Source organism: Oncorhynchus kisutch, linkage group LG3 (genome assembly GCF_002021735.2).
Source record: "Oncorhynchus kisutch isolate 150728-3 linkage group LG3, Okis_V2, whole genome shotgun sequence".
NCBI lineage: Eukaryota > Metazoa > Chordata > Actinopteri > Salmoniformes > Salmonidae > Oncorhynchus > Oncorhynchus kisutch.
Window position 1 is genome coordinate 33,105,314 of NC_034176.2, and position 25,851 is coordinate 33,131,164.

The 25,851-nt window shown below is 45.4% G+C and overlaps 1 protein-coding gene across 1 annotated transcript in view; it reads left to right on the forward strand.

The window, feature by feature from the left end:
- The window catches only part of LOC109881147 (phosphatidylinositol 4-phosphate 5-kinase type-1 beta-like), an 82,596-nt gene that overhangs the window by 54,365 nt on the left and 2,380 nt on the right, over positions 1-25,851 (forward strand). Inside the window, exons 5-14 of the mRNA XM_020473305.2 lie at positions 1,178-1,295; positions 3,727-3,879; positions 4,077-4,373; positions 14,209-14,411; positions 14,626-14,709; positions 16,579-16,627; positions 16,757-16,841; positions 19,232-19,387; positions 20,851-20,968; positions 25,157-25,286. Of these exons, the coding sequence (XP_020328894.1) occupies positions 1,178-1,295; positions 3,727-3,879; positions 4,077-4,373; positions 14,209-14,411; positions 14,626-14,709; positions 16,579-16,627; positions 16,757-16,841; positions 19,232-19,387; positions 20,851-20,968; positions 25,157-25,286 (1,393 nt within the window). The remainder of the gene's footprint in view (positions 1-1,177; positions 1,296-3,726; positions 3,880-4,076; positions 4,374-14,208; positions 14,412-14,625; positions 14,710-16,578; positions 16,628-16,756; positions 16,842-19,231; positions 19,388-20,850; positions 20,969-25,156; positions 25,287-25,851) is intronic.

Genomic DNA, 25,851 nt, shown 5'->3' on the forward strand with positions numbered 1-25,851 from the left:
GGGCCTCCCAAGGGCGAAGAGGTTCTGCCGTGCCCTCTTCACGACTTTGCAGGTGTGTGCGGACCATGTTAAGTCCTTAGTGAAGTGGACGCCAAGGAACTTGAAGCTCTCAACCTGCTCCACAACAGCCCTGTCGATATGGATGGGGGCATGCTCTCCCCTCTTTCTCCTATAGTCCACGATCAGCTCCTTGGTCTTTCTAACGTTGAGGGAGAGGTTGTTGTCATGGCACCACACTGCTAAGTCTCTGACCTCCTCCCTATAGGCTGACTCATCGCTGTCGGTGATCAGGCCTACCCTACCACCGTTGTGTCGTCATCAAACTTGATGCAGTTGGAGTCGTGTGTGGCCATGCAGTCGTGGGTGAACAGGGAGTACAAGAGGGGGCTAAGTACACACCTCTGAGATGCCCCGTCTTGAGGGTCAGCGTGGCGTAGGTGTTGTTGCCTACCCTCACCACCTGGGCACGGCCGCCAGGAAGTCCAGGATTCAGTTGCAGAGGGAGGTGTTCAGTCCCAGGTTCCCCAGCTTGGTGATGAGTTTGGAGGGGACTATGGTGTTGAACGCTGAGCTGTACATGAACAGCATTCTCAGATAGTTATTTCCCCTCTTGTCCCGGTGAGAGAGGGCCATGTGAAGTGCAACTGAGATTGCGTCATCTGTTGGGGCGTTCAGCGAAATTGGAGTGGATCTAGTGTGTCCAGGATGATGGTGTTGATGTGCGTCATGACCAGCCTTTCAAAGCAGATAAATGACGGATGTGTTCGTGCTGTGGGCTCAAGGTGACTGCAGACTGCCGTCAGTGAGTCTGTGGAGAACCCCATGCCTTCTCTCTGTCTATGGACACAGATCTCATATCATCATAATGCTGGTCCCCTGTGTTACATGGTGTTGTATTATTGTGTTCTATGGGTGTTGTTTAGGGTAATCAGAGGCATGCTCTCTCGCCAGGCTCTGTACTCTAAACAGGGCTGTGTGCCACTGGTTCATCTGGCTTGCCATGGGTAGCTGTACTTAAAGACATCCTCCAGCGATTTTTGAACTTTTACTGTTGAAAAGCGATATCCCGAGTATAAATACAGTATAAACACGGAGGTGTGTCTCGCTTGTTTCTGTATGTGGGGATATTCTAACTAACTGTTCTGTGTCTTTGTGTCCGGTGGGCCGTTTCCATCAGCGAGGGGAGCAACCTGACCCCGGCTCACCACTACCCAGACTTCCGCTTCAAAACCTACGCCCCGCTGGCCTTCCGCTACTTCCGGGAGCTCTTCGGGATCAAACCAGATGACTACCTGGTAGGTCTAAACACTGCACCTGGTACACACCAGGTACACTCCTAGTCCACACCTGATTATGGATTGAGACATATCCCGTAGGTTAGAGTTCATCCTACCTATCATGTAACTTTCACCAATCAACTCATTGGGATCAGTGGTGACTAAAGTGTATGGGAGTGTAACCAGAGTTTTACAGAGCAGTGGTTTTACCCTGTTCTACCTATCCAGCTGTGGAGGTGGAGATGGGGGTTGGGTTTGGGGGATGAGGTAATAGTTGTGCTAATTTCATTATGATGGGTTTAATTGCATCCCCTGCACATTTAAATGAAATCAGGCTATCATTTCCCAGAGGGTTGAGGTGGGTGGATGTGTGGCGGCGTGTGTGTGTGCGCGTGAGAGTGCGTGTATCAGCAGTTAACCCCTTGCTAGAGAGATGCCAGAGAGATGGGCCCTTCAGGTCAAATTCATTACCACCTCTCTATTATTACACTGTCATTATCACTGGGACAGGTAGATCAGAGGAGAATACACCATGGAGTTTCAATATGCAGCACTACCATATAGAATATATAACATACTGTATGAGGACCATCTAATATCTATATGTTATTCTACACTCACATTACTTTTCATTTGAAATTATTTTCTACCGTTCTTTTCTATTATGCCATAGCTTTAGTTTCGGATTCACGTACTTTACTCCAAGGCTGTTGTACCCTCCTCACGACACAGCTCTTATGAATCCCCTGACACATCCTGCATTTCTGATCAGTCGTCATTGCTATCAGACAAAAGGCTACAGGACAAGCAGAGAAAGAGTGAAAGCCAGAGAGAGATGGATAGAGAGAGAGATGGATGGATGGAGAGAGAGAGAGAGAGAGAATGGATGGATGGAGAGAGAGAGAGAGAGAGCGATGGATGGATGGAGAGAGAGAGGCTGAAGGGTGAAGCAAACGCTGTCGTAATGTGTCCCTGTTGATTATGCATTTATTCAAACACAGAAACAACAACAGAGATGAATTAAGACAGAACACACCCACCACTCAGGGTCCTGAATGCAAATGCAGATAAATTGTGGATGTGTTCATGCTGTGGGCTCAATGAGTCTGTGGAGAACCCCATGCCTTCTCTCTCTCGCTCTCTCGTTGTTTCTCTCTATTAGAACACACAGCTCTGTTTTACTGCATTATCATTAAACATCCACACTACTCCACCTTCACTGACTTCCCCTGGTCCTTTGATTTCCACACAGAGGGGGTTCTGTGTTAGAGCAGGGCTTTTATGTTCATTTGGAGAATAACGCCACAGATGTTTTTGGAATGATTGTCGTCTACATGGGTTCTATTGCCAAAGGCCCATCTCATGTAAGCTAAACTGGAAATGTTCTTTTGTGCTTTGTTTGTGAAGGTTCAACTGATAAACGCACACAAATGCTGGTGGAAACAGAATACATTCACCCTTGCCCTGAGGCCTATTGTATGGTCTTAGATAACCTCTGTGGAAGTAATAAAGCTGAATGTGTGGTTTGTAAAAGCTGAGTGCACAGAATTACGGAAAGTACTATACTGATGCCATACCCTCAATGAACTGTTGACCACCTGTCTACAGCCAATCCCAGCAAAACAGAACTTTCACTCAGTTTGTGGTGTGTGTGTGTGTGTGTGTGTGGGGGGGGGGGGGGGGGTGTACACGCGTGTCTGCATGTGTGCGTGATAATCATATACCGCACCATAAAAGCCGCACACCCATCTGTGAATGAATGAAACTGTATGTTTGCTTTCCAGACCACCCTTATTGGCAACGTAATCCTTTTTAACCACAGTAAACGGGTGAGGGGTTAGTAGTTTGTCTATGGTAGAGGTTGTGCTTTATAAATCAGTAGAGAACATTATTTCCCTGAGGATTAGGCAGCGAGTTCAATGACCATAGGAGTTATCGAGCAGCACAAACAGATCTGGGACCTGTGGTTGTACAGGCATACTAAACCAATTTTGTTATTGTTTTTACAGGCACATTAAACCAGTTTTGTTATTGTTTTTACAGGCATATTAAACCAGTATTGTTATTGTTTTTACAGGCATATTAAACCAGTATTGTTATTGTTTTTACAGGCATATTAAACCAGTATTGTTATTGTTTTTACAGGCATATTAAACCAGTATTGTTATTGTTTTTACAGGCATATTAAACCAGTATTGTTATTGTTTTTACAGGCATATTAAACCAGTATTGTTATTGTTTTTACAGGCATATTAAACCAGTATTGTTATTGTTTTTACAGGCATATTAAACCAGTATTGTTATTGTTTTTACAGGCATATTAAACCAGTATTGTTATTGTTTTTACAGGCATATTAAACCAGTTTTGTTATTGTTTTTACAGGCACATTAAACCCGTTTTGTTATTGTTTTTACAGGCATATTAAACCAGTTTAATTTTTCTCCTCAGTACTCCATCTGTAATGAGCCTCTGATTGAGCTGTCCAACCCCGGGGCCAGCGGCTCTCTCTTCTACCTGACCAGCGATGACGAGTTCATCATTAAAACCGTCCAGCACAAAGAGGCTGAGTTTCTCCAGAAACTTCTCCCAGGTTACTACATGGTGAGTAACTCACCCAACCTAGTCTGCTTTTCCTATATAGTGCACCACTTTTGACCAGGGCCCATAGTGCAGTACTTTCGATCAAGACCCTATGTAGGGAATAGGTTGCCATTAAATGGACGCAGACCTGGACCCAGGCCTATTAAACAGAACCTATTCATCAACTAACTGTATTCCACCTCTCTCTCCACACGCAGAACCTGAACCAGAACCCACGCACCCTGCTGCCTAAGTTCTACGGCCTGTACTGCATCCAGTCTGGAGGCGTCAACATCCGGCTGGTGGTGATGAACAACGTGCTGCCGCGTTCCGTCAAGATGCACTACAAGTACGACCTGAAGGGCTCCACTTACAAGAGACGTGCCTCCAGGAAGGAGAGGGAGAAGGCCTGTCCCGTCTACAAGGACCTGGACTTCCAGGACATGCATGAAGGGCTCTACTTCGACGCTGACACCTACAATGCCTTGATGAAGACCCTGCAGAGAGACTGCCGGGTAGGTGTGGACTGGGACAGCCGTCTGTCTGTGTCGATCTCTGTCTGTCTGGGTGCCTCAAGATCCGACCTTGCGGTGGAACCTCGCAAAACTATGTTACGACACTGGCATGAGTACCAAGAAAAGTAGATTACACAGCTGGTTTGAATGTAATGCCACAATTCAAACTTGTTAGATCATCCCAGTATTACAAAGCATCTAAGCAAACATATGGCGGAAGCAGTTTTAACAACAACAAAACAGGAAATGCATTTTCTTCACATTCTTTCAGTATTGTATGCAGGTTATAGTGTCATTCTGGCTTTTCCCGTCATCCTAGAAATGGAAAGGAGAAGTGCTATCAGATGAGATGGTTCCTGTGACTCATTTCTAAGGTCTGCTCTTTTCATCCCCACACACACTCTGGACTTAAATGGCCAAACTTCTTGTTATGTCACCCTTTGGACATTGGGTCAGATGCCAGAACTAGAGAAGGGCACAGATTGTATTTGGCATGGGAATCCAGTGAAGTACTGGGACTCGTTCTGTCTATGGGAAATCAGCAACCTCTCCCCTTCACATTAGGATACAGATGTGGGATCTTAATTTGATCACTCTTTTGTTGATGAGAAATTTCCTGGAAATGCAAACTTCTAGTGTATTCAGCAGGAACTTCAAACTTCTAGTGTATTAAAGGTTTAAAAAGGCTTCTAAAGTTTGTCATTTCCAATTTAACATTTCAGACTTGATTTGCCTTAACCTGAAATGCATCAACCGCTACATAAAATGTCCATTAATTATAATCCACATAATAATTCACATTTCCTGTTGCTGCATAACTATTTTCCTGCTGTAGCAAACTTGCTCAGATTAAGATCCTACATCTGTTCTCTGCCACCTTAGTGAACACACTCAAATAGTATACACTACACGCGCGGCACACATGTACACTAATGCAAGTATGCACACATGTACACTAATGCAAGTATACGCACATGCACCACACACACAGACACACACACTTTCACTCTTCCACTTCATACCCTGCCACATTGAATTTAAGCCAAGAACAGTGTGCTTGTGATTGTAGGGTTGGACGGTGTCTTTTGAGAAAGGGGACTGTGTCTTTCTGCAGTGTTTGGCACTGGGATTGTGTGTTTCCACGGTTGGTTCCTTGGGAGCTCTGTGCTCTGTTTCAGTTCCATGACAGTTTTCCAAACATTGAGTGTGATTAAGAAATGTTCCCAGCAGCGTGAGAGAGAGAAAGTAAGAGGGAGCACCACTCTAAAGATAGGAGGCTGCATTCCTGTCTATATCAGAGCAATAGCCAGATTGTCCTGTCTAATCTAGTGAAGTGGTGGGATCAGAGCTGTTGTTTAACAGAACAATAGGAGCCAGGAGCTACTTTACCACTCCTAAAATGTACATAGACAAACAGGACCATAACAAGTCAACTTAGAGAACCAAAGCGGTGCATGTTGGAGTTTTTCCTTATCAGCTGACTCAAATGAGCAAGTCATCAAACTTTGATGATTTGAATCAGCCGTGTAGCGCTAAGACAAAAAGACTCAAAATATTCATCCCTTTGTGTCCCCAGGGCCAGAACCACTGGTCTATGGCACGACTACATCTATCTCTTTTGTTATTGTGCTCCGTTCACACCGACACGACCTGTTGGTGACTTGAAAATGGAGTTGGTGGAAACAGGAAAAAACACATAAAAAAACATCTAATGTGGACTGCCTCAGGTGATGACCATATAGATGGTGTTTATAAAATGATTGACAATGGTGAATGGCCTTATCTATTACAACATGTATCAAATCACCTCAACTACCTCGTACCCCAAGCACATTGACTCTGTATTGTTATTGCTATTTTATTGTGTTAGCACCATTAAAAAAGGAAATACTAACTTTTGTGCTTTTTAACTCTGCGTCGTTGGAAAAGGGCTCCTAAGTCAGCATTTCATGGTAAAGTCTACACCTGTTGTATTTGGCTCATGTGACAAATAAAATGTGATTTTTATTTGGGTTAGCTTTGAGGTGATGACAGGGCATACAGTTGAAGTCGGAAGTTTACATACACCTTAGCCAAATACATTTAAACTCAGTTTTTCACAACAATTCTTGACATTTAATCCTAGTAAAAATTCCCTGTCTTAGGTCAGTTAGGATCACCACTTTATTTTAAGAATGTGAAATGTCAGAATAATAGTAGTGATTTATTTGAGCTTTTATTTCTTTCATCACATTCCCAGTGGGTCAGAAGTTTACGTACACTCAATGCTACTATTTGGTAGCATTGCCTTTTAAATGGTTTAACTTGGGTCAAACGTTTCGGGTAGCCTTCCACAAGCTTCCCACAAAAAGTTGGGTGAATTTTGGCCCATTCCTCCTGATAGAGCTGGTGTAACGGAGTCAGGTTTGTAGTCCTCCTTGCTCACACACACTTTTTCAGTTGTGCCCACAAATTTTTGATAGGATTGAGGTCAGGGCTTTGTGATGGTCACTCCAATACATTGACTTTGTTTTCCTTAACTTCTTTTTTGCCACAACTTTGGAAGTATGCTTGGGGTCATTGTCCATTTGGAAGACTTATTTGCGACCAAGCTTTAACTTCCTGACTGATGTCTTGAGATGTTGCTTCAATATATCCACATAATTGTCCGTCCTCATGATGCCATCTATTTTGTGAAGTGCACCAATCAGTGCAGTAAAGCACCCCCACAACATGATGCTGCCACTCCCGTGCTTCACGGCTGGGATGATGTTCTACGGCTTGCAAGCCTTCCCCTTTTTCCTCCAAACATAACAATAGTCGTTATGGCCAAACAGTTCTATTTTTGTGTCATCAGACCAGAGGACATTTCTCCAAAAAGTATGATCTTTGTCCCCATGTGCAGATGCAAACAGTAGTCTGGCTTTTTTTATGGCGGTTTTGGAGCAGTGGCTTCTTCCTTGCTGAGCGGCCTTTCAGGTTATGTCGATATAGGACTGTTTCCTCAAGCATCTTCACGAGGTCCTTTGCTGTTGTTCTGGGATTGATTTGCACTTTTCGCACCAAAGTATGTTTAATCTCCAGGAGACAGAACGTGTCTCCTTCCTGAGCGGTATGATGGCTGCGTGGTCCCATGGAGTTTATACTTGTGTACTATTGTTTGTACAGATGAACGTGGTACCTTCAGGCGTTTGGAAAGTGCTTCCAATGATGAACCAGACTTGTGGAGGTCTACACATTGTTTTCTGAGGTCTTGGCTGATTTTCTTTTGATTTTCCTATGATGTCAAGCAAAGAGGCACTGAGTTTGAAGATAGGCCTTGAAATACAGTTGTGGCCAAAAGTTTTGAGAATGACACAAATATAGATTTTTACAAAGTTTGCTGCTTCAGTGTCATTAGATATTTTTGTCAGATGTTACTATGGAATACTGAAGTTTAATTACAATTGTTTCATAAGTGTCAAAGGCTTTTTATTGACAATTACATGAAGTTGATGCAAAGAGTCAATATTTGCAGTGTTGACCCTTCTTTTTCAAGACCTCTGCAATCCGCCTTGGCATGCTGTCAATTAACTTCCCACATCCTGACTGATGGCATCCCATTCTTGCATAATCAATGCTTGGAGTTTGTCAGAATTTGTTTTTTTTTGTTTGTCCACCCGCCTCTTGAGGATTGACCACAAGTTCTCAATGGGATTAAGGTCTGGGGAGTTTCCTGGCCATGGACCCAAAATATTGATGTTTTGTTCGACCAAGCCGCTTAGTTATCACTTTTGCCTATGGTAAGGTGCTCCATCATGCTGGAAAAGGCATTGTTCACCAAACTGTTCCTGGATGGTTGGGAGAAGATGCTCTTGGAGGATGTGTTGGTACCATTCTTTATTCATGGCTGTGTTCTTAGGCAAAATTGTGAGTGAGCCCACTCTCTTGGCTGAGAAGCAACCCCACACATGAATGACCTCAGGGTGCTTTACTGTTGGCTTGACACAGGACTGATGGTAGCACTCACCTTGTCTTCTCCGGACAAGCTTATTTCCGGGTACCCCAAACATTCGGAAAGGCGATTCATCCGAGAAAATGACTTTACCCCAGTCCTCAGCAGTCCAATCCCTGTACCTTTTACAGAATATCAGTCTGTCCCTAATGTTTTTTTTCCTGGAGAGAAGCGGCTTCTTTGCTGCCCTTCTTGACACCGGGTCATCCTCCAAAAGTCTTCACCTCACTGTGCATGTAGATGCACTCACACCTGCCTGCTGCCATTCCTGAGCAAGCTCTGTACTGGCGGTGCCCCGATCCCACAGCTGAATTAACTTTAGGAGATGGTCCTGGTGCTTGCTGGACTTTCTTGGGCGCCCTGAAGCCTTCTTCACAACAATTGAACCGCTCTCCTTGACGTTCTTGATGATCCAATAAATGGTTGATTTAGGTGTAATCTTACTGGCAGCAATATCCTTGCCTGTGAAGCCCTTTTTGTGCAAAGCAATGATGACAGCATGTGTTTCCTTGCAGGTAACCATGGTTGATAGAGGAAGACAATGATTCCAAGCACCACCCTCCTTTTGAAGCTTCCAGTCTGTTATTCAAACTCAATCAGCATGACAGAGTGATCTCCAGCCTTGTCTTCGTCAACACTTTGTTTGGGATTCAGTTCATTTGCATGGCAAAGAGGGACTTTGCAATTCATCTGATCACTCTTCATAACATTCTGGAGTATATGCAAATTGCCATCATACAAACTGAGACAGCAGACTTTGTGAAAATTAATATTTGTGTCATTCTCAACATTTGGCCACGACTGTACATCCACAGGTACACCTCCAATTGACTCAAATGATGTGAATTAGCCTATCAGAAGCTTCTAAGGCCACAACATACTTTTCTGGAATTTTCCAAGCTGTTTAAAGGCACAGTCAACTTAGTGTACGTAAACTTCTGACCCACTGGAGTTGTGATACAGTGAATTATGTGAAATAATCTGTCTGTAAACAATTGTTGGAAAAATGACTTGCATGCTGTTAGGGGTGAATATATATATATACTGAACAAAAATATAAACGCAACATGTAAAGTGTTGGTCAAATAAGATTCACGAAATTTTCCATTCGCAAAAATGTGTATTTCTCTCAAATTTTGTGCACAGATTTGTTTACATCCCTGTTCGTGAGCAATTCTCCTTTGCCAAGATAATTCATCCTCCTGACAGGTGTGGCATATCAAGAAGCTGATTAAACAGTGTGATCATTACACAGGTGCACCTAGTGCTGGGGACAATAAAAGGCCACTCTAAAATGTGTGGTTTTGTCACACAACACAATGCCACAGATGTCTCAAGTCTTGAGGGAGCATGCAATTGGCATGCTGACTGCAGGAATGGATTGTCCACCAGAGCTGTTGCCAGAGAATTTAATGTTAATTTCTCTACCATAAGCTGTCCCCAACGTTGTTTTAGAGAATTTGGCAGTACGTCCAACCGGCCTCACAATCGCAGACCACGTGTAACCACGCCAGCCCAGGACCTCCACATCCGGCTTCTTCACCTGCGGGATTGTCTGAGACCAGCCACCCTGACAGCTGATGAAACTGAGGAGTATTTCTGTCTGTAATAAAGCCCTTTTGTGGGAAAAACTCATTCTGGTTGGCTGGGCCTGGTCACGCCTTGATGGCTTTGGCAATGGCTGCTATAGCTGGCTGATTCCTCTCCTTATGTTTGTCCACTAAACTCACAAACTCCTCAATGTTGACTTTCTATTGGATACAGCTCAAGTAGGTAAGAGTCCGTCACAGACTCTCGAAGATGGCCTCTTGTTTGAAGTCTTTAGAGGGGTCTTTCTTTTTCCGTCCCTCCCGCTTTCCTCCTTCTCTCTCATCCTCTGTGTTTCAAAGTAGTTATCTTCTTCTTCTAGGAAGGCACGGCGCTAAAGGGAACAGTGTTTCATGTTGAATGCAGTGGTTGTACTGTAAGTGACTCTGGACTCTGTAGCTAGTTTGTTATTGTCACTGCTTCCTGTCTTCCCTTCCTGAGCTGGAAGCAAAGTGCCCTCAAAGCAATATCTCTGTCCGTTTCCATGAGTAAGCAGTAAACCCCTCGCCCCAGGGCCTGCTGCAGCACCGAAAAACAGGAGAGGGGGGAAAGGAAGGGGTAGAAGGGGGAAGAGGTTAGAGTTGTACGGAAATTCAGCCAGGGTATGAAGGGGAGGTTAGGGGCAAGATGAGATTGGGAGACCATGACGTCTCTGCTGCTGTGCTGTATGTGGGTCACTGAGGGAAATGTAGGGTGCTCTCTCTTTCCTCCTCTCCTCTCTTCATCTCACAACAGCTCCCTCGATGCCCTCCATATGGCGAATGAGCTGAGAACATGAATAAACTATATCCATGTCTATGACTAGAGGGAGAGAGAGACTGAAGGAAAGCCCGCTCGTGTTTTGACTTGGAACAGGGAGTAATGTCATTGTCATAGCATGGCTGGGCTCTGAGATGTTGTTGAGATGATGACAATGTAAACTGTAATGACAGTGTAGCAACGGGGACAATCTTTTGTAAGTGGTTGCCAATCATGAGTGTTGAGGTCTTTGACTAGGGCAGAGGGATGTTGACTGCCATTTAGCTTGATGTATAAACATCTTTTTGTCTGGGAATCCCCCTATTAACTCGAGACGCAAACAAACACACTCACATGCACACACAAACGTACACACGCGCTCACCCGCACACCACACGCCACACACAAATAGAATGGGTGGGAAAGTAATGTTGCATAATTGTTATGGAACTCGAGGCCGGTCATGTTGTCAGACAAAAACAACCTTTTATTGGTCCCACTCCTCTCTTCCTGGGTCATGTGATTCTGTAATTCCATTGGAACATGACAGGGACAACAATGCCCTCTCAGAAAGCCAATCAAGCCAGGGCCGATGTCAAATTACACCCTATTCCCCGTATAGTGGACTACTTTGGCAAGAGTTGGATCGGGCTGCTACGCACGCTTACCCCCCCACACACACACACACACACACACACAAAAAACGTATGGAAAATCATTGAATTAGAAGTGTTAACATGGAATGGAGACATTCTATGAAATGTCAATGTGAAAGCTGGGAGTGTGATTTGTATGAAAGGCATGGCTGGCACCATATTTTAACTGCAATGGAAAGAGTCTCTCTGTCATTCCTCTCTTCAAAGGGTGCCAGTGTATTAGTGTCATTGTAAGTGGGCCATGCTGTACTGTGGGGTTTCAAAGACAGACCCTCTCAAGAGACCGATCCAGAGGAGAGACAGGGCTTGGATGTGCTGAATTACATCGAAGATAATTTGTTCAAGGAAAAGGGAATCTTGTAAAAGGGTGACTTAGTGAACACGTGTTAAAATAGTCTCCCTAATACTTTTCCATCCACTTTTCCAGAAACTCTGAAGACAGACATCAGTTTGAAGTCAAATATAAGGTGAACATCTACAGTGTGTTGATATTATGTTGAAGTGATTGTTAGTTATTGTTTGCTCACATTGTCTAACCAGCAAACCGGGATCATTCCCAGAACATTAGCTAAGATTCCATTAAGTTTTAGTTAGGGATTTATCTAACATTAGGATGATAGCATCCCAAAAACATTGAACAAATATTTTTGAAAAAAATAAAAATAAATACCAGAATTTTTTAAATGAAATATCCTTGGAATGTTCTAACATTAACTCAAATGTTGTGCACAACATCTGTAACAACCACCACAGAACATTCCCCGAACGTTTTTATTAGGTTTCCAGGTAATACAATAACACAATGTACTATTTATTGTTTTTAAGTCATTCTGCCGCAATAAAATGGGAGAGCAACGTTCTGGGTACGTTCTTATGAATGTTCTGGGAACTTTCACAGAAACAATTTTGGTTTTCTGGGTTAGCTTTTTATTGCAGGTGAGGAGGAACACCGACTTTGTACCTTGGCAAATCACTGCTCAGCATCAATTGAAAAAGGATGCACACATTTGAAGTGCCCGTTGAAGTAGAATAGAAGCCAACCTGATGAAGGCAGGCAGCAGTATGGTTTGTGTAGCGATGGTTTGCCTGGCAAGGAGAGGTGGTCAGGCCAGCTGGGAGTCACATGGGCCTACTGTGGGCAGGTTGGTGTGTGGGTCTATTCAAAATGGTGTCCTTTGAATAGGAACGGAGGAGTCAGGAGGAACAGATGCAAATCAAATACATGGAAAAGGCAAAGCTCGAACAAGAGCACAAGTGTTTTCTGAGTGTGTGTGTTTGTGTCTGCGAGCGTGTGGGTGTGTGTGTGTGTGTGGGCGCGTGCGTGTGACTGTGTGTATGGGCTTGAGTTCGTGATTTGCATTAGTCATATAAGCACACTAAAGAAATAATTAACCATGATTAAACAACCAGTAACAATGTAGTTTATAAAGCAAACATAAAAACATTTATTGGGAATAACAAGGACATAGCTGTTGTATAATATTATTTTGGCTGTACTAAGTCATGTCACATGTTTCCTTGTGCCACATCAATGGATTCTAGTTACAGATACATCAGTGGTATGATAAGATGTCAAAATGCCATCTTTGCTGACCTATAACCTACTGTCCACTCCTAGTAAGTGTGTGTTGATGTTAGTGTCTTAACAAAGGTCCTCATTCTGGACATCCTAGGCCACATTACTTTGATTAGATCACAAAAGGCTGATTATCTGGTTCTGTTGTGGTCCTTTTCCTCAGCGTGTTTTCTATTGGCCAGTTCTTTATATGGGATAATGATAGCTGAGTCCCTTATGGCACCCTATTCTCTTTATAGTGCCCTACTTTTGAACTAGTGCACTACTTAGGAAGTTAGGGTGCCATTTGGGATGTAGCTGATGCTGGGAATACTGTTGACGAAATCCATCTGCGTTACTGACTTTAGGGGTTACCATGACGATCATGATGAACGTTCTTGTAATTTTTAGGTCTGCAGCCAAGCCACATTTGTCTGGGTGTTCCCTGTTATGACAGATTTGACAAAACCTGCTGTTTCATTCCCTGTTCCTGCTTTTTCTTTATTTTGTTATCTTCTCTCTTAGACAGACAGACAGTGTTATTTAGTTTTGGGGATTTGCACGGTAATGCTTAGAATGACATGGTTCCTGTGGTCCAATGATCAGATGATCAAATTTGCATCCAAAAATGGCTAATCTTATTATTGCTGATAGCACCATAAAAATGATGACTTTCCATGCAAGCACGTCTGCACACATGTATGTATGTACACACACACACACACACGGCATGCAAAAGCAGTGCCAGCCAAGCCAGACTAAAAGGCCTGATAGCACCCGTGACCCCATATTCAGATTGTGTTTTTTGAGCCCCTCTGATGTCGTGAGAACGTTCTGTTTGAGCAGTGAGAGGAAACCTGGGGCCTGAGAAACCCTGGGAACAGAGACACACGGGTCAATATGTAAAACATCACTCAACCGTGGAGCAACACCTTTCTTTATATAGCTCAAGAATCAGTTACAGAAAGGTTTCTTCAATGCTTTTTGGCGTTTGAGGCACACTTAGCTTAGTGGTTGCATGACACACTTTGTACTTTTCAGTTCTGTGTAACTAAAGCTTCTGGCCAACATAGTAAAATAGAATAGAATATCACTAGTGCCTATTTATTTTTGGTCCCACAGAAATATGGGTCACATTTCAATAAACCAGATGATAGTAAAAACTATTTGTTGTTGTTGTTTAAAACGATGACACCTGTGGCTGATACTAGTCAGTCGAGGACAAACAGCAAGGCCAAGACAGCGCCTACTGCATTTCCACTCTCTGCTAGCTAGCAGGTTGCTGATCATGGTAATTAAGGTGTGGTTTCATGTTGTGTGCTGCAGGTATTGGAGAGCTTTAAGATCATGGATTACAGTCTGCTCCTGGCCGTGCATGTCCTGGACCAGAGCCCAAAGGAGGGGGGCGAGCCGGGCCAGGCAGGGGGGGACGGCAAGAGGCCCGTGGCCCAGAGGGTCCTCTACTCCACAGCCATGGAGTCTATCCAAGGGGACGGCAAGGCTGCCGAGGCCCACACCACAGACGACACGTGAGTCAGCTCACCACAGGCATGCTGCCCATACAAACACACATACACAGTAATAGTTTGATGACATTTAGACATACACTGGCAAAACTCTCTCAAACACTCGCAATGATCAAAAACCCAACCCTCACTGAGATGCTTTGAAGGATGACTTGGCAGATAATCCTGACTGACTACTTTCTGTGACGGGACTTGTATTTACTCTGCTGTATTTCAGGATGGGGGGAATTCCTGCCAAATCACACAAAGAAGAGAAGCTGCTTATTTTCCTGGGTATCATCGACATCCTGCAATCCTACCGGTATAACATGACTTCATAACATGCTATAAAACATTTATTACATGGAATAATGACATACTATTTACATGTTCAGCATTATTCTGTAACCTGGAGTTTTCTGTCCCTATGCTGGGGAGGGAGAAAGAGAAGAGGGACAGAGGGAAAGAGAAGAGGGACAGAGGGAAAGAGAAGAGGGACAGAGGGAAAGAGAAGAGGGACAGAGGGAAAGAGAAGAGGGACAGAGGGAAAGAGAAGAGGGACAGAGGGAAAGAGAAGAGGGACAGAGGGAAAGAGAAGAGGGACAGAGGGAAAGAGAAGAGGGACAGAGGGAAAGAGAAGAGGGACAGAGGGAAAGAGAAGAGGGACAGAGGGAAAGAGAAGAGGGACAGGGGGAAAGAGAAGAGGGACAGGGGGAAAGAGAAGAGGGACAGGGGGAAAGAGAAGAGGGACAGGGGGAAAGAGAAGAGGGACAGGGGGAAAGACAGAGAGGAGGGACAGGGGGAAAGACAGAGAGGAGGGACAGGGGGAAAGACAGAGAGGAGGGACAGGAGGAGGGACAGAGGAGGGACAGAGGAGGGACAGAGGAGGGACAGAGCAGAGGGACAGAGCAGAGGGACAGAGCAGAGGGACAGAGCAGAGGGACAGAGCAGAGGGACAGAGCAGAGGGACAGAGCAGAGGGACAGAGCAGAGGGGCAGAGGGGCAGAGGGAAAGAGCAGAGGGGCAGAGGGAAAGAGCAGAGGGGCAGAGGGAAAGAGCAGAGGGGCAGAGGGAAAGAGCAGAGGGGCAGAGGGAAAGGGCAGAGGGAAAGAGCAGAGGGGCAGAGGGAAAGAGCAGAGGGGCAGAGGGAAAGAGCAGAGGGGCAGAGGGAAAGAGCAGAGGGGCAGAGGGAAAGAGCAGAGGGGCAGAGGGAAAGAGCAGAGGGGCAGAGGGAAAGAGCAGAGGGGCAGAGGGAAAGAGCAGAGGGGCAGAGGGAAAGAGCAGAGGGGCAGAGGGAAAGAGCAGAGGGGCAGAGGGAAAGAGCAGAGGGGCAGAGGGAAAGAGCAGAGGGGCAGAGGGAAAGAGCAGAGGGGCAGAGGGAAAGAGCAGAGGGGCAGAGGGAAAGAGCAGAGGGGCAGAGGGAAAGAGCAGAGGGGCAGAGGGAAAGAGCAGAGGGGCAGAGGGAAAGGGCAGAGGGAAAGGGCAGAGGGAAAGGGCAGAGGGGCAGAGGGAAGGGGCAGAGGGAAGGGGCAGAGAGGCGCAGAGGGAAAGAGAAGAGAGGCGCAGAGGGAAAGAGAAGAGAGGCGCAGAGGGAAAGAGAAGAGAGGCGCAGAGGGAAAGAGAAGAGAGGCGCAGAGGGAAAGAGAAGAGAGGCGCAGAGGGAAAGAGAAGAGAGGCGCAGAGGGAAAGAGAAGAGAGGCGCAGAGGAAAAGAGAAGAGAGGCGCAGAGGGAAAGAGAAGAGAGGCGCAGAGAGAAAGAGAAGAGAGGCGCAGAGGGAAAGGAGGTAGAGAGAGAGAGAGAGACATAAACTCCTCAGTGTGAAAAGCCTCTAGCCCCAGAGAGATAGAAGTGTCTCTAACACTTTTCCCTGTCCTTATCTCAGCATCTCTAAGCTGACCTCAGGACACGTCGGTTAGTGTCTTGGCTGGTTGTTACATAATGAGCACAATGTAATGGACAGCTTCATATTGTTACCCATATATATTTTCTTCTTAGTCGTCTTCCCTCCCCCACTATTTGATGTTTGCCTGCCTCAGCCCATCAGGGGAGCGTATTGCATAACATGAACGTAAAATTGCGGTTCCTGTTCTGTGTTTGGTGCCAAAATGAAGGCTCTCAGGTTCTGGATGTTGGGGGGTTTGTTGCATTACGAGCTACGTTGATGCCAAGGCTTCTTTTTTTCTACCTCAGATTCATTAAGAAGTTGGAGCACTCGTGGAAAGCCCTGGTCTACGACGGCGTAAGTTGATATGCTGCAAATCTGATCCACGTGTCCTTCTGGATGCACACCATTCATAGGTTCCTTTCTTATTGATCTCAAATAGCCCTCTCTGATAAATGCTTGTATTGTCTTCTGTTCTGTCCTCAGGACTCTGTCTCAGTGCACAGGCCCGGTTTCTATGCCAACCGATTCCTCAAGTTCATGAGCACTTCGGTGTTCCGGAAGACTCAGAGTAAGTCTGCTGGCTCTTGTTCCTCAGTCCCCTATGAAAGGGACACCTGTATTTATGTTAGGACTTTCAACTGGCACACGTGCCAGGCACTGGGACCAGGAAAGATGGCCTGTGGGAGGTTTGATTAAAGTGTGTAGAATGGACCTAATATATTTTGTAATAACTGTGCTTTTACTGGCCCGCAAATTGATTTTGACAAAAAAATTGTTCAAAAAAAGTCTGTGCGGCCCTCCATTGAATTTTGAAATCCCAATGTGGCCCTCGAGCCAAAACATTTGTCCACACCAGAGACTGAGACAGGTTAATCCTTCGGTGTGGCATGTACAGTTTAGTCAACTGTAAACTATTGGAAATCTTATGTTTGTACAGATTCCTAGTTTGATTTGTTTGTTACCTGCAATTTCAGGTGATTGTGGAGTGGATATGATTTATAGACACTTTAAGTCAGCTTTACCCAAACTCTGTCCTGGGGACCCGAAGGGGTACATGTTTTTTAGGTTTTTGCCCTAGAACTACACAGCTGATTTCAAATAATCACAGCTTGATGTTGAACAAAACCGAAACCTTCCAGTAAATATATAGAAGTAGCTGTGTTGAAAGCAACAACACAGCTGTGTCGATGTACAGTATACATTTCTCCTGTGAGAGGAAGTGATTGTGTGTTACCAGTGTAGTGTGTGTAGAACAGGTTTGTTATGTTGACGATCGAGTGGCACATACACACTGTTGTCAGTCAGTTAAATGGGTCAAGTTTAAAACCCTTCCTTGGCTCTTCTGTCTGTGCTTTCAGGTTACACTGACATACTGATATACACTGAGTGTACAAAACATGAGGAACACCTCCCTAATATTGAGTTGCACCCCCTTTTGCCCTCAGAACAGCCTCATTTTGTCAGGGCATGGACTTGAAAGCGTTCCAAAGGGTTGCTGGCCCATGTAGACTCCAATGCTTCTCACAGTTTTCAAGTTGGCTGGATGTCCTTTGGATGGTGGACCTTTCTTGATACACGCCGGAAACTGTTGAGCATGTAAAACCCAGCAGCGTTGCAGTTCTTGTCACACTCAAACCGGTGCGCCTGGCACCTACTACCATACCCCGTTCAAAGGCACTTCAATCTGTTGTCTTGCCCATTCACCCTCTGAATGACACACATACATAATCCATAGCTCAACTGTCTCAAGGCTTAAAACTCCTTCTTTAACCTGTCTCTCCCCTTCATCTACACTGTGGATTTAACAGGTGACATCAATAAGGGATAATATTTTCACCTGGATTCACCTGGTCAGTCTGTCATGGAAAGAGCAGGTGTTCCTAATGTTTTGTACTCTCAGTGTAGATTCCTGACATTGGTTCTCAATGATGTTAAATTGTTTTTGTTCTGTATATTTGTGTTATTTTACCAAACAAAATACTTTTTACCAGACGCTCTTATCCAGACCAATTTACAGGAGCAATTAGGGTTGAGTGCCTTACTCAAGGGCACATCGACAGATTTTTTTACCTGGTCGGCGAGGGGATTCCAACCAGCAGCCTTTCAATTACTGGCCCATCGCTCTTAGCCACTAGGATACCTGCCGGGCTTTTCCCAGAAATAGCTCGTTGTTTTCAGAGAGGAAATAGTTGCCCTCTGCCCCATGTTTGGGTGGTGGCCATGATGGCCCCCTAGTGGTGGTAATGTGGGAATCAACTTAAGGGACTGAAGCCCCCCGCACTTCAGGGTTTTGACTTGGGGGAATATTTTATGTCAAGATGATATAAAGCAGTGTTACGCAACAGTGTGGACCGCTAATTAAATGAAGATGGTTTCTGTGACGATTTGGGATTTAGCTGCCTGGTATTATCCTGCCAATGCTTCTGCAGTTAGATACGATGGGGAGAGGATTTCATGCTCTGCTTGGGAGTCAGAATGGAACGTCTGAGGGACAGTTGTGTAATAATTATTATGCGTTAACAGTTTGATCTTTTTACTGCTAATTTGGGACAGACGCTCCGAGCCTGATTATGCACGATAATGGTTGCAATCAGGATAATCTGTTCCCTCCATCTCTCCCTATTTCTCTCTTGCTTTCTCTCCCCTACCCACTCACTCTCTCCCCTACCCACTCACTCTCTCCCCTACCCACTCACTCTCTCCCCTACCCACTCACTCTGTCCCCTACCCACGGTCTCCTCTTGTTCCTTATTTTCCTCTCTTCCTTCCCTCCTCTTTCCTTCTCTCTTCCCCCACCACTCATTTACCCCTCCTCTCTCTCTTTCTCTCTCTGTTTCTCTCTCTCTGTTTCTCTCTCTCTGTTTCTGTTTCTCTCTCTCTGTTTCTGTTTCTCTCTCTCTGTTTCTGTTTCTCTCTCTCTGTTTCTCTCTCTGTCTCTCTCTCTGTTTCTCTCTGCAGCCATTCGGTTCTCCCCTTCTAAGAGAGCACGTACGTCCATCCCTGCTCTGAAGTCGTTCTCTCAGGAAATCCTGTCTTCTCAGAAGGAGGAGAACGAGGAGGAGAGTCGGGACAGGCTGGGAGGAGCACGCAGTCTGGCCAGTCTAGACGGACAAGGTAGACCAGCAGCACACTATCATCAATCATCCACACATTCATGTGTTTTATTTCCCTTTGGAGGTTGAGCCAAAAGCACCAAACAGGAGTCACTTTCGCTCCCCAGATCTGTAGAACACACCTCTATGTCTGGATAGATGGGCCTTTTAGAACCACTTGGTCCACATAAACAGGTCCTTCACTAGCGCCGTAAAACTGTCTCCTGTCCACCTCCTCACCGGAATGATAGCACAGCCCTGTTATTAAAGCCAGCCCGTTTTGTGTGTGTGTGTGTGTGCGCGCGACTGAGTGAGCATTATCAACAAGTTCTCATTATCACTCGCTCTTTGTCTCTTGGGGATCCATTATCAGGGCCTGACTCCAGTGGCGGGGATGTATATGGCTGGCTGAGTTAGAATCAGGACCCTGTCAGCAGTGATGAGGGTGTATATGGCTGGCTGAGTTAGAATCAGGACCCTGTCAGCAGTGATGGGGGTGTATATGGCTGGCTGAGTTAGAATCAGGACCCTGTCAGCAGTGATGGGGGTGTATATGGCTGGCTGAGTTAGAATCAGGACCCTGTCAGCAGTAGCCACTAAGCTTTCGTAACTCTTGACCTTCCTCCTCTGTAACACCACTGTTGGCCAATATTACAGGAAGAGATGAGGGTGTGGACTTCTGAATAAGGCAGAGGGAAGTCTTGGTTTATATTGCAACATAGCTTCTTTAGTTAATTGGAAATCCAATTTTTTTCCTGTTTTAACTAAACAACACCCTGGTACATTATGTACAACCGTCACATAACATACCATGTACCCCGTCCATGGGTGATTTCATTTGGCCCCCAGAAGTGTTTTTGTTCAGGGGGGGGGGCATAAAAGACTGTAAAAGCACCAGCAAATCAACTCCAAGTGATGTTTATCTGTTCTAAAGTATTCCCACGCACCATAGAGAGACGTATATTAATGTAAGGTTTTAAATGATTGTTTTCATCAAATATTAATCTAGAGGATGATCCCTTCCATTAAGCAAATTAAATGTTTCAATTTGAATAGCTTACTCTATTCCAGTTAACCAATTCTACTCATACTATTTTGAGGGATAGAAGGTTCATGCAGGGACACTTACATAATTGTTTTATTCACACTTTATTATCTCATCTAATTAGACTAAATCAAACACACATGTTCTGTCCTGTGGGTCCAACTGTCTTTAGACCAATAGTACAGCAGCGTTTATAGATTGACTGACTGAAGGCATTATCACTGAGTTCATGGCTTTGTGTTTGTCTGTCACTGAGGTCATGGCTTTGTGTTTGTCTGTCACTGAGGTCATGGCTTTGTGTTTGTTTATCACTGAGGTCATGGCTTTGTGTTTGTCTGTCACTGAGGTCATGGCTTTGTTTGTTTATCACTGAGGTCATGGCTTTGTGTTTGTCTCTCAGTGAGGTCATGGCTTTGTGTGTGTTTGTGTGTTTCTCCCAGTGTTTGGCTCCTACCTGCGTCCTGACCTCGTCCCTGACACCCCGTCCTTCTATGAGGGCTCCTCCATGGGAACCATCTCCTCCATCTTTGTCAACCTGGAGACCCAGTCTGAAGACAGGTACCTCTATCTGCCGTCTACCTCTGTTTCCTCTAGACCTTCCATGTCTCCCCTCCATCCCTCTACCTGAAGACTCCCCTTCTAGTTCTACCTGTCTTCTCAAAGGCCCAATTCCAAATGGATATATTTACACCCTTGTGTAAATATTGGCAACAATGATTTTGACCTGGGACACCAGGTGAGTGAACAATTGAGCTAATTAATGACGGAACCAACAAACCCTCCAGATCAGATCAGCAGCAGAGCCCCTGAGTTGATCAGCCCTGCCTACCATAGGGATTTCCCTGAGGGGAGAGTGTGATGTAGATGATAACAGGTAAGACACACTGAGCTACCTGGGAGGCCTGAGGGAAAACATAGGACTCTGCCCCCACACGTTGTGGTGACGGGCCACATGGAACAGGTGACTCAGATTTGTCAGGCTTTGTGACAGTTTCCACTAAAGATGCCCAGGAAGACCTGCTGGGAAGACCTGCTGGGAAGACCTGCTGGGAAGACCTGCTCAACCTGCGTTGCGTTCAGATCCAGTGCAGTCCATAAACCATGGACTTAAAATTCTAATCTCCCTCTAGAAAGAACCGTTTCTTCTCCTCTCATCTCATCTCCCCCCAGCCCTCTCCGTCTGTACGTCCAGTAGTCTGTTTCTTCTCCTTTCATCTCCCCCCAGCCCTCTCCGTCTGTCTGTCCAGTAGTCTGTTTCTTCTCCTTTCATCTCCCCCCAGCCCTCTCTGTCTGTCTGTCTGTCTGTCTGTCCAGTAGTCTGTTTCTTCTCCTCTCCCCCTAGCCCTCTCCATCTGGAGGTCCAGTAGTCTGTTTCTTCTCCTTTCATCTCCCCCCAGCCCTCTCCGTCCGTCCAGTAGTCTGTTTCTTCTCCTCTCATCTCCCCCCAGCCCTCTCCGTCCGTCTGTCCGTCCGGTAGTCTGTTTCTTCTCCTCTCATCTCCCCCTAGCCCTCTCAGTCTGTCTGTCCAGTAGTCTGTTTCTTCTCCTCTCATCTCCCCCCAGCCCTCTCCATCTGTCCATCCAGTAGTCTGTTTCTTCTCCTCTCATCTCCCCCCAGCCCTCTCCGTCTGACCATCCGGTAGTTCTGACTCTAACTCAAAGCCTCCATTCTGAGGCCTGCCTGGTCTTGCTCCCTTCTCAGGCACCTGTCTGTTGTTTTATGAATGTTTCATTAATATTTGACTCCAGGCTTTCAGAAGGTCTGATTAAGAGGCATTGTTTAGATGAAAAATGGTGTGATTTGCTGCCAGGGTGACTTTCCACTCTGTATATACTGTGTCAGTCAGTAACAGGTGTGTGTGTGTGCCACCTTTAAGAGAGGTAGGCAATAAGGTGCCATAAAATGGTAAACACATTCCTCAATTTAAGCAAAGTCAGGTGACTTTGTAAATGGCCTGTTTCAGATTTCACGCCAGCCCCATAGAGCCCCCTGCTGTTCACGATGCTGTGTTTTCATGGACGTTTATTTTCCTACGTCAGGAGAAGATTATTTGGGGACTGTTTTTCGATGTCCATAGCCCAGTAAAGGAGCTTCACATAAAACAGAATGTCCCAGAATTCCCTGCCCTAGATTCACTCATATCCTGTTGTCTGAGTTCATAGACATTAAACTTCCCCTAGAGAGACCTCTACAGCCAGACATCAGACATCACACAGACTGTTTCTCTCTACATCCCCTGAAGGTGTTTTTTGTCTTTTTGATGCTGGATTCTTTGATTCATCATGCATTTAGCTACACCATCTGTATGGCCTGTTATGTTAGTGGTTTCCTAACTTTGTTGTGTTGTGCGAAATTATAAACCACCTTAGGCCTTTTTGGGTTGTTCTTGAATTGCGTGACATTTGCATACACATAGCGTTGCCTTTGCGACCATGAAAAAATAGTTGCATATCATACGTTTTTGTTGATATTGAACTGTTTATCAATGATAAAACGTATTGCAAGTACTTTATACTGCAAAATGTTATGTTTATTCATTGTTTAAAGTACTTAGAGTAAGCAAATCGGCATGTCCCAGTAGTGATGTGTTGAGTTGTAGTGACATGTTTTGGGGATTTAGAGTCTTCACGTTTTACTGCCTTAAAATTATGTTTTAAAAGGGATTCAATTTGTTGTTTTCCCTACACAACATGCTCAACATTTTCAGAGTGAACGATCATTTTAGGAAGCTGTCCTAATTAATCTAAATTAAAAAATAGAAAAACAAGGATTTATTGATGTCTTCACACCCCAGAGTTCATAGTTGGTGGAGGCAGCTTTACACATCTGTGTATCATTTTGAATAAGATTCTACAAACCTCACACAACTCTTAGAGCAACATTTATCCATCATTGTTTTGCGAAATTGCTCGGGTTGAAGTTAATTTAAGTCCGGACTGAGACTGGACCACTCCGGGAACACGCAGCACCTCTTGGAAAGCCATTCTGGTGTCTTGGCATTAACATTTGTTTAATTGTCCCGCTGATAAATATGAACTATCCCAGGGTTATGTTTTCAGAAGGCTTTCCTCTACTTTTTTACCTGGGCTTTGCTTCTTTCATACACTGCTCAAAAAAATAAAGGGAACACTAAAATAACATCCTAGATCTGAATGAATGAAATATTCTTATTAAATACTTTTTTCTTTATGTAGTTGAATGTGCTGACAACAAAATCACACAAAAATGATCAATGGAAATCAAATTTATCAACCCATGGAGGTCTGGATTTGGAGTCACACTCAAAATTAAAGTGGAAAACCACACTACAGGCTGATCCAACTTTGATGTAATGTCCTTAAAACAAGTCAAAATTAGGCTCAGTAGTGTGTGTGGCCTCCACGTGCCTGTATGACCTCCCTACAACGCCTGAGCATGCTCCTGATGAGGTGGCGGATGGTCTCCTGAGGGATCTCCTCCCAGACCTGGACTAAAGCATCCGCCAACTCCTGGACCGTCTGTGGTGGATGGCGCGAGACATGATGTCTCAGATGTGCTCAATTGGATTCAGGTCTGGGGAACGGACGGGCCAGTCCATAGCATCAATGCCTTCCTCTTGCAGGAACTGCTGACACATTCCAGCCACATGAGGTCTAGCATTGTCTTGCATTAGGAGGAACCCAGAGCCAACCACACCAGCATATGGTCTCACAAGGGGTCTGAGGATCTCATCTCGGTACCTAATGGCAGTCAGGCTACCTCTGACGAGCACATGGAGGGCTGTGCGGCCCCCCAAAGAAATGCCACCCCAAACCATGACTGACCCACCGCCAAACCGGTCATGCTGGAGGATGTTGCAGGCAGCAGAACGATCTCCACGGCGTCTCCAGACTCTGTCACGTCTGTCACATGTGCTCAGTGTGAACCTGTTTTCATCTGTGAAGAGAACATGTCGCCAGTGACGAATTTGCCAATCTTGGTGTTCTCTGGCAAATGCCAAACGTCCTGCACGGTGTTGGGCTGTAAGCACAACCCCCACCTGTGGATGTCGGGCCCTCATACCACCCTCATGGAGTCTGTTTCTGACCGTTTGAGCAGACACATGCACATTTGTGGCCTGCTGGAGGTCATTTTGCAGGGCTCTGGCAGTGCTCCTCCTTGCACAAAGGCGGAGGTAGCGGTCCTGCTGCTGGGTTGTTGCCCTCCTACGGCCTCCTCCACGTCTCCTGATGTACTGGCCTGTCTCCTGGTAGCGCCTCCATGCTATGGACACTACACTGACACACAGCAAACCTTCTTGCCACAGCTCGCATTGATGTGCCATCCTGGATGACCTGCACTACCTGAGCCACTTGTGTGGGTTGTAGACTCCGCCTCATGCTACCACTAGAGTGAAAGCACCACCAGCATTCAAAAGAACGACCCCTTTTATTTTGATCCACTTAATAAACAAAACCATATCGGCTTCATCCATACGGAACGCACTGGCCACCACACACCAGTTGTTACCAAGCCTTCACTTGGGAAGGAGTGTGTTAAGTAATGTTTGGAAGGAGTGTGTTATGTTATACTTTAGTTTCATCCCAAATATCACCCTATTCCCTACATAGTGCACTTCTTTTGACCATAGCCCCAATGGGCCTTGTCAAAAGTAGTGCACTAGGGACAAAATAATGACACTATGTAGGGAATAGTGTGCCATATTGGGACTCATACTTTCTTTTGTATGTCTACTCATGTGTCTTTGGTTCTCCTGTGTCCCTTTAGAGACGACATGGCGTCCAGCTCCACATTCACCCTGGAGGACAGTGCCATCTGTCTGACGTCAGAGCAGAGCACCATGGACGTAGAGGTGGACATGGACCAGGACGATGGCTCAGTGCTCGACGTCTACTTAGTGAGTTCTCACCCACTGGGTGTGTCCCAAATGGCACCCTATTCCCTAAATAGTGCACTACATTTGACAAGTGCCCATATATAGTAGTGCCATAGGGAATATGGTGCCATTTGGGAGGGGCTGTGGTGGAGCGGTCTGAGAGCTTAAAGTCCCTCTGTGCCCACATCACTAAGGACCTATCATGGTCCATACACACCAACATAGTCATGAAGGGGGCACGACAATGCCACTTCCCCCCCTCTGCAGGCTGAAAAGATTTGGTATGGGCCCTCAGATCCTCAAAGTTCTACAGCTTCACCATTGAGAGCATCTTGACTGGCTGTATCATCGCTTGGTATGACAACTGCTTGGGCATTCCGACTCTAAGTCGCTACAGAGGGTAGTGTGTATGGCCCAGTACATCACTGGGGTCAAGCTCCCTACCATCCAGGACCTCCTATACCAGGCGGTGTCTGAGAAAAACCCTAAAAATTGTCAGACTCCAGCCACCCAAGTCCTAGACTGGGTTCATTTCTTTGCCACATTTTTGTTCAGTATTATTTTAGTGCCTTGTTGCAAACAGGAT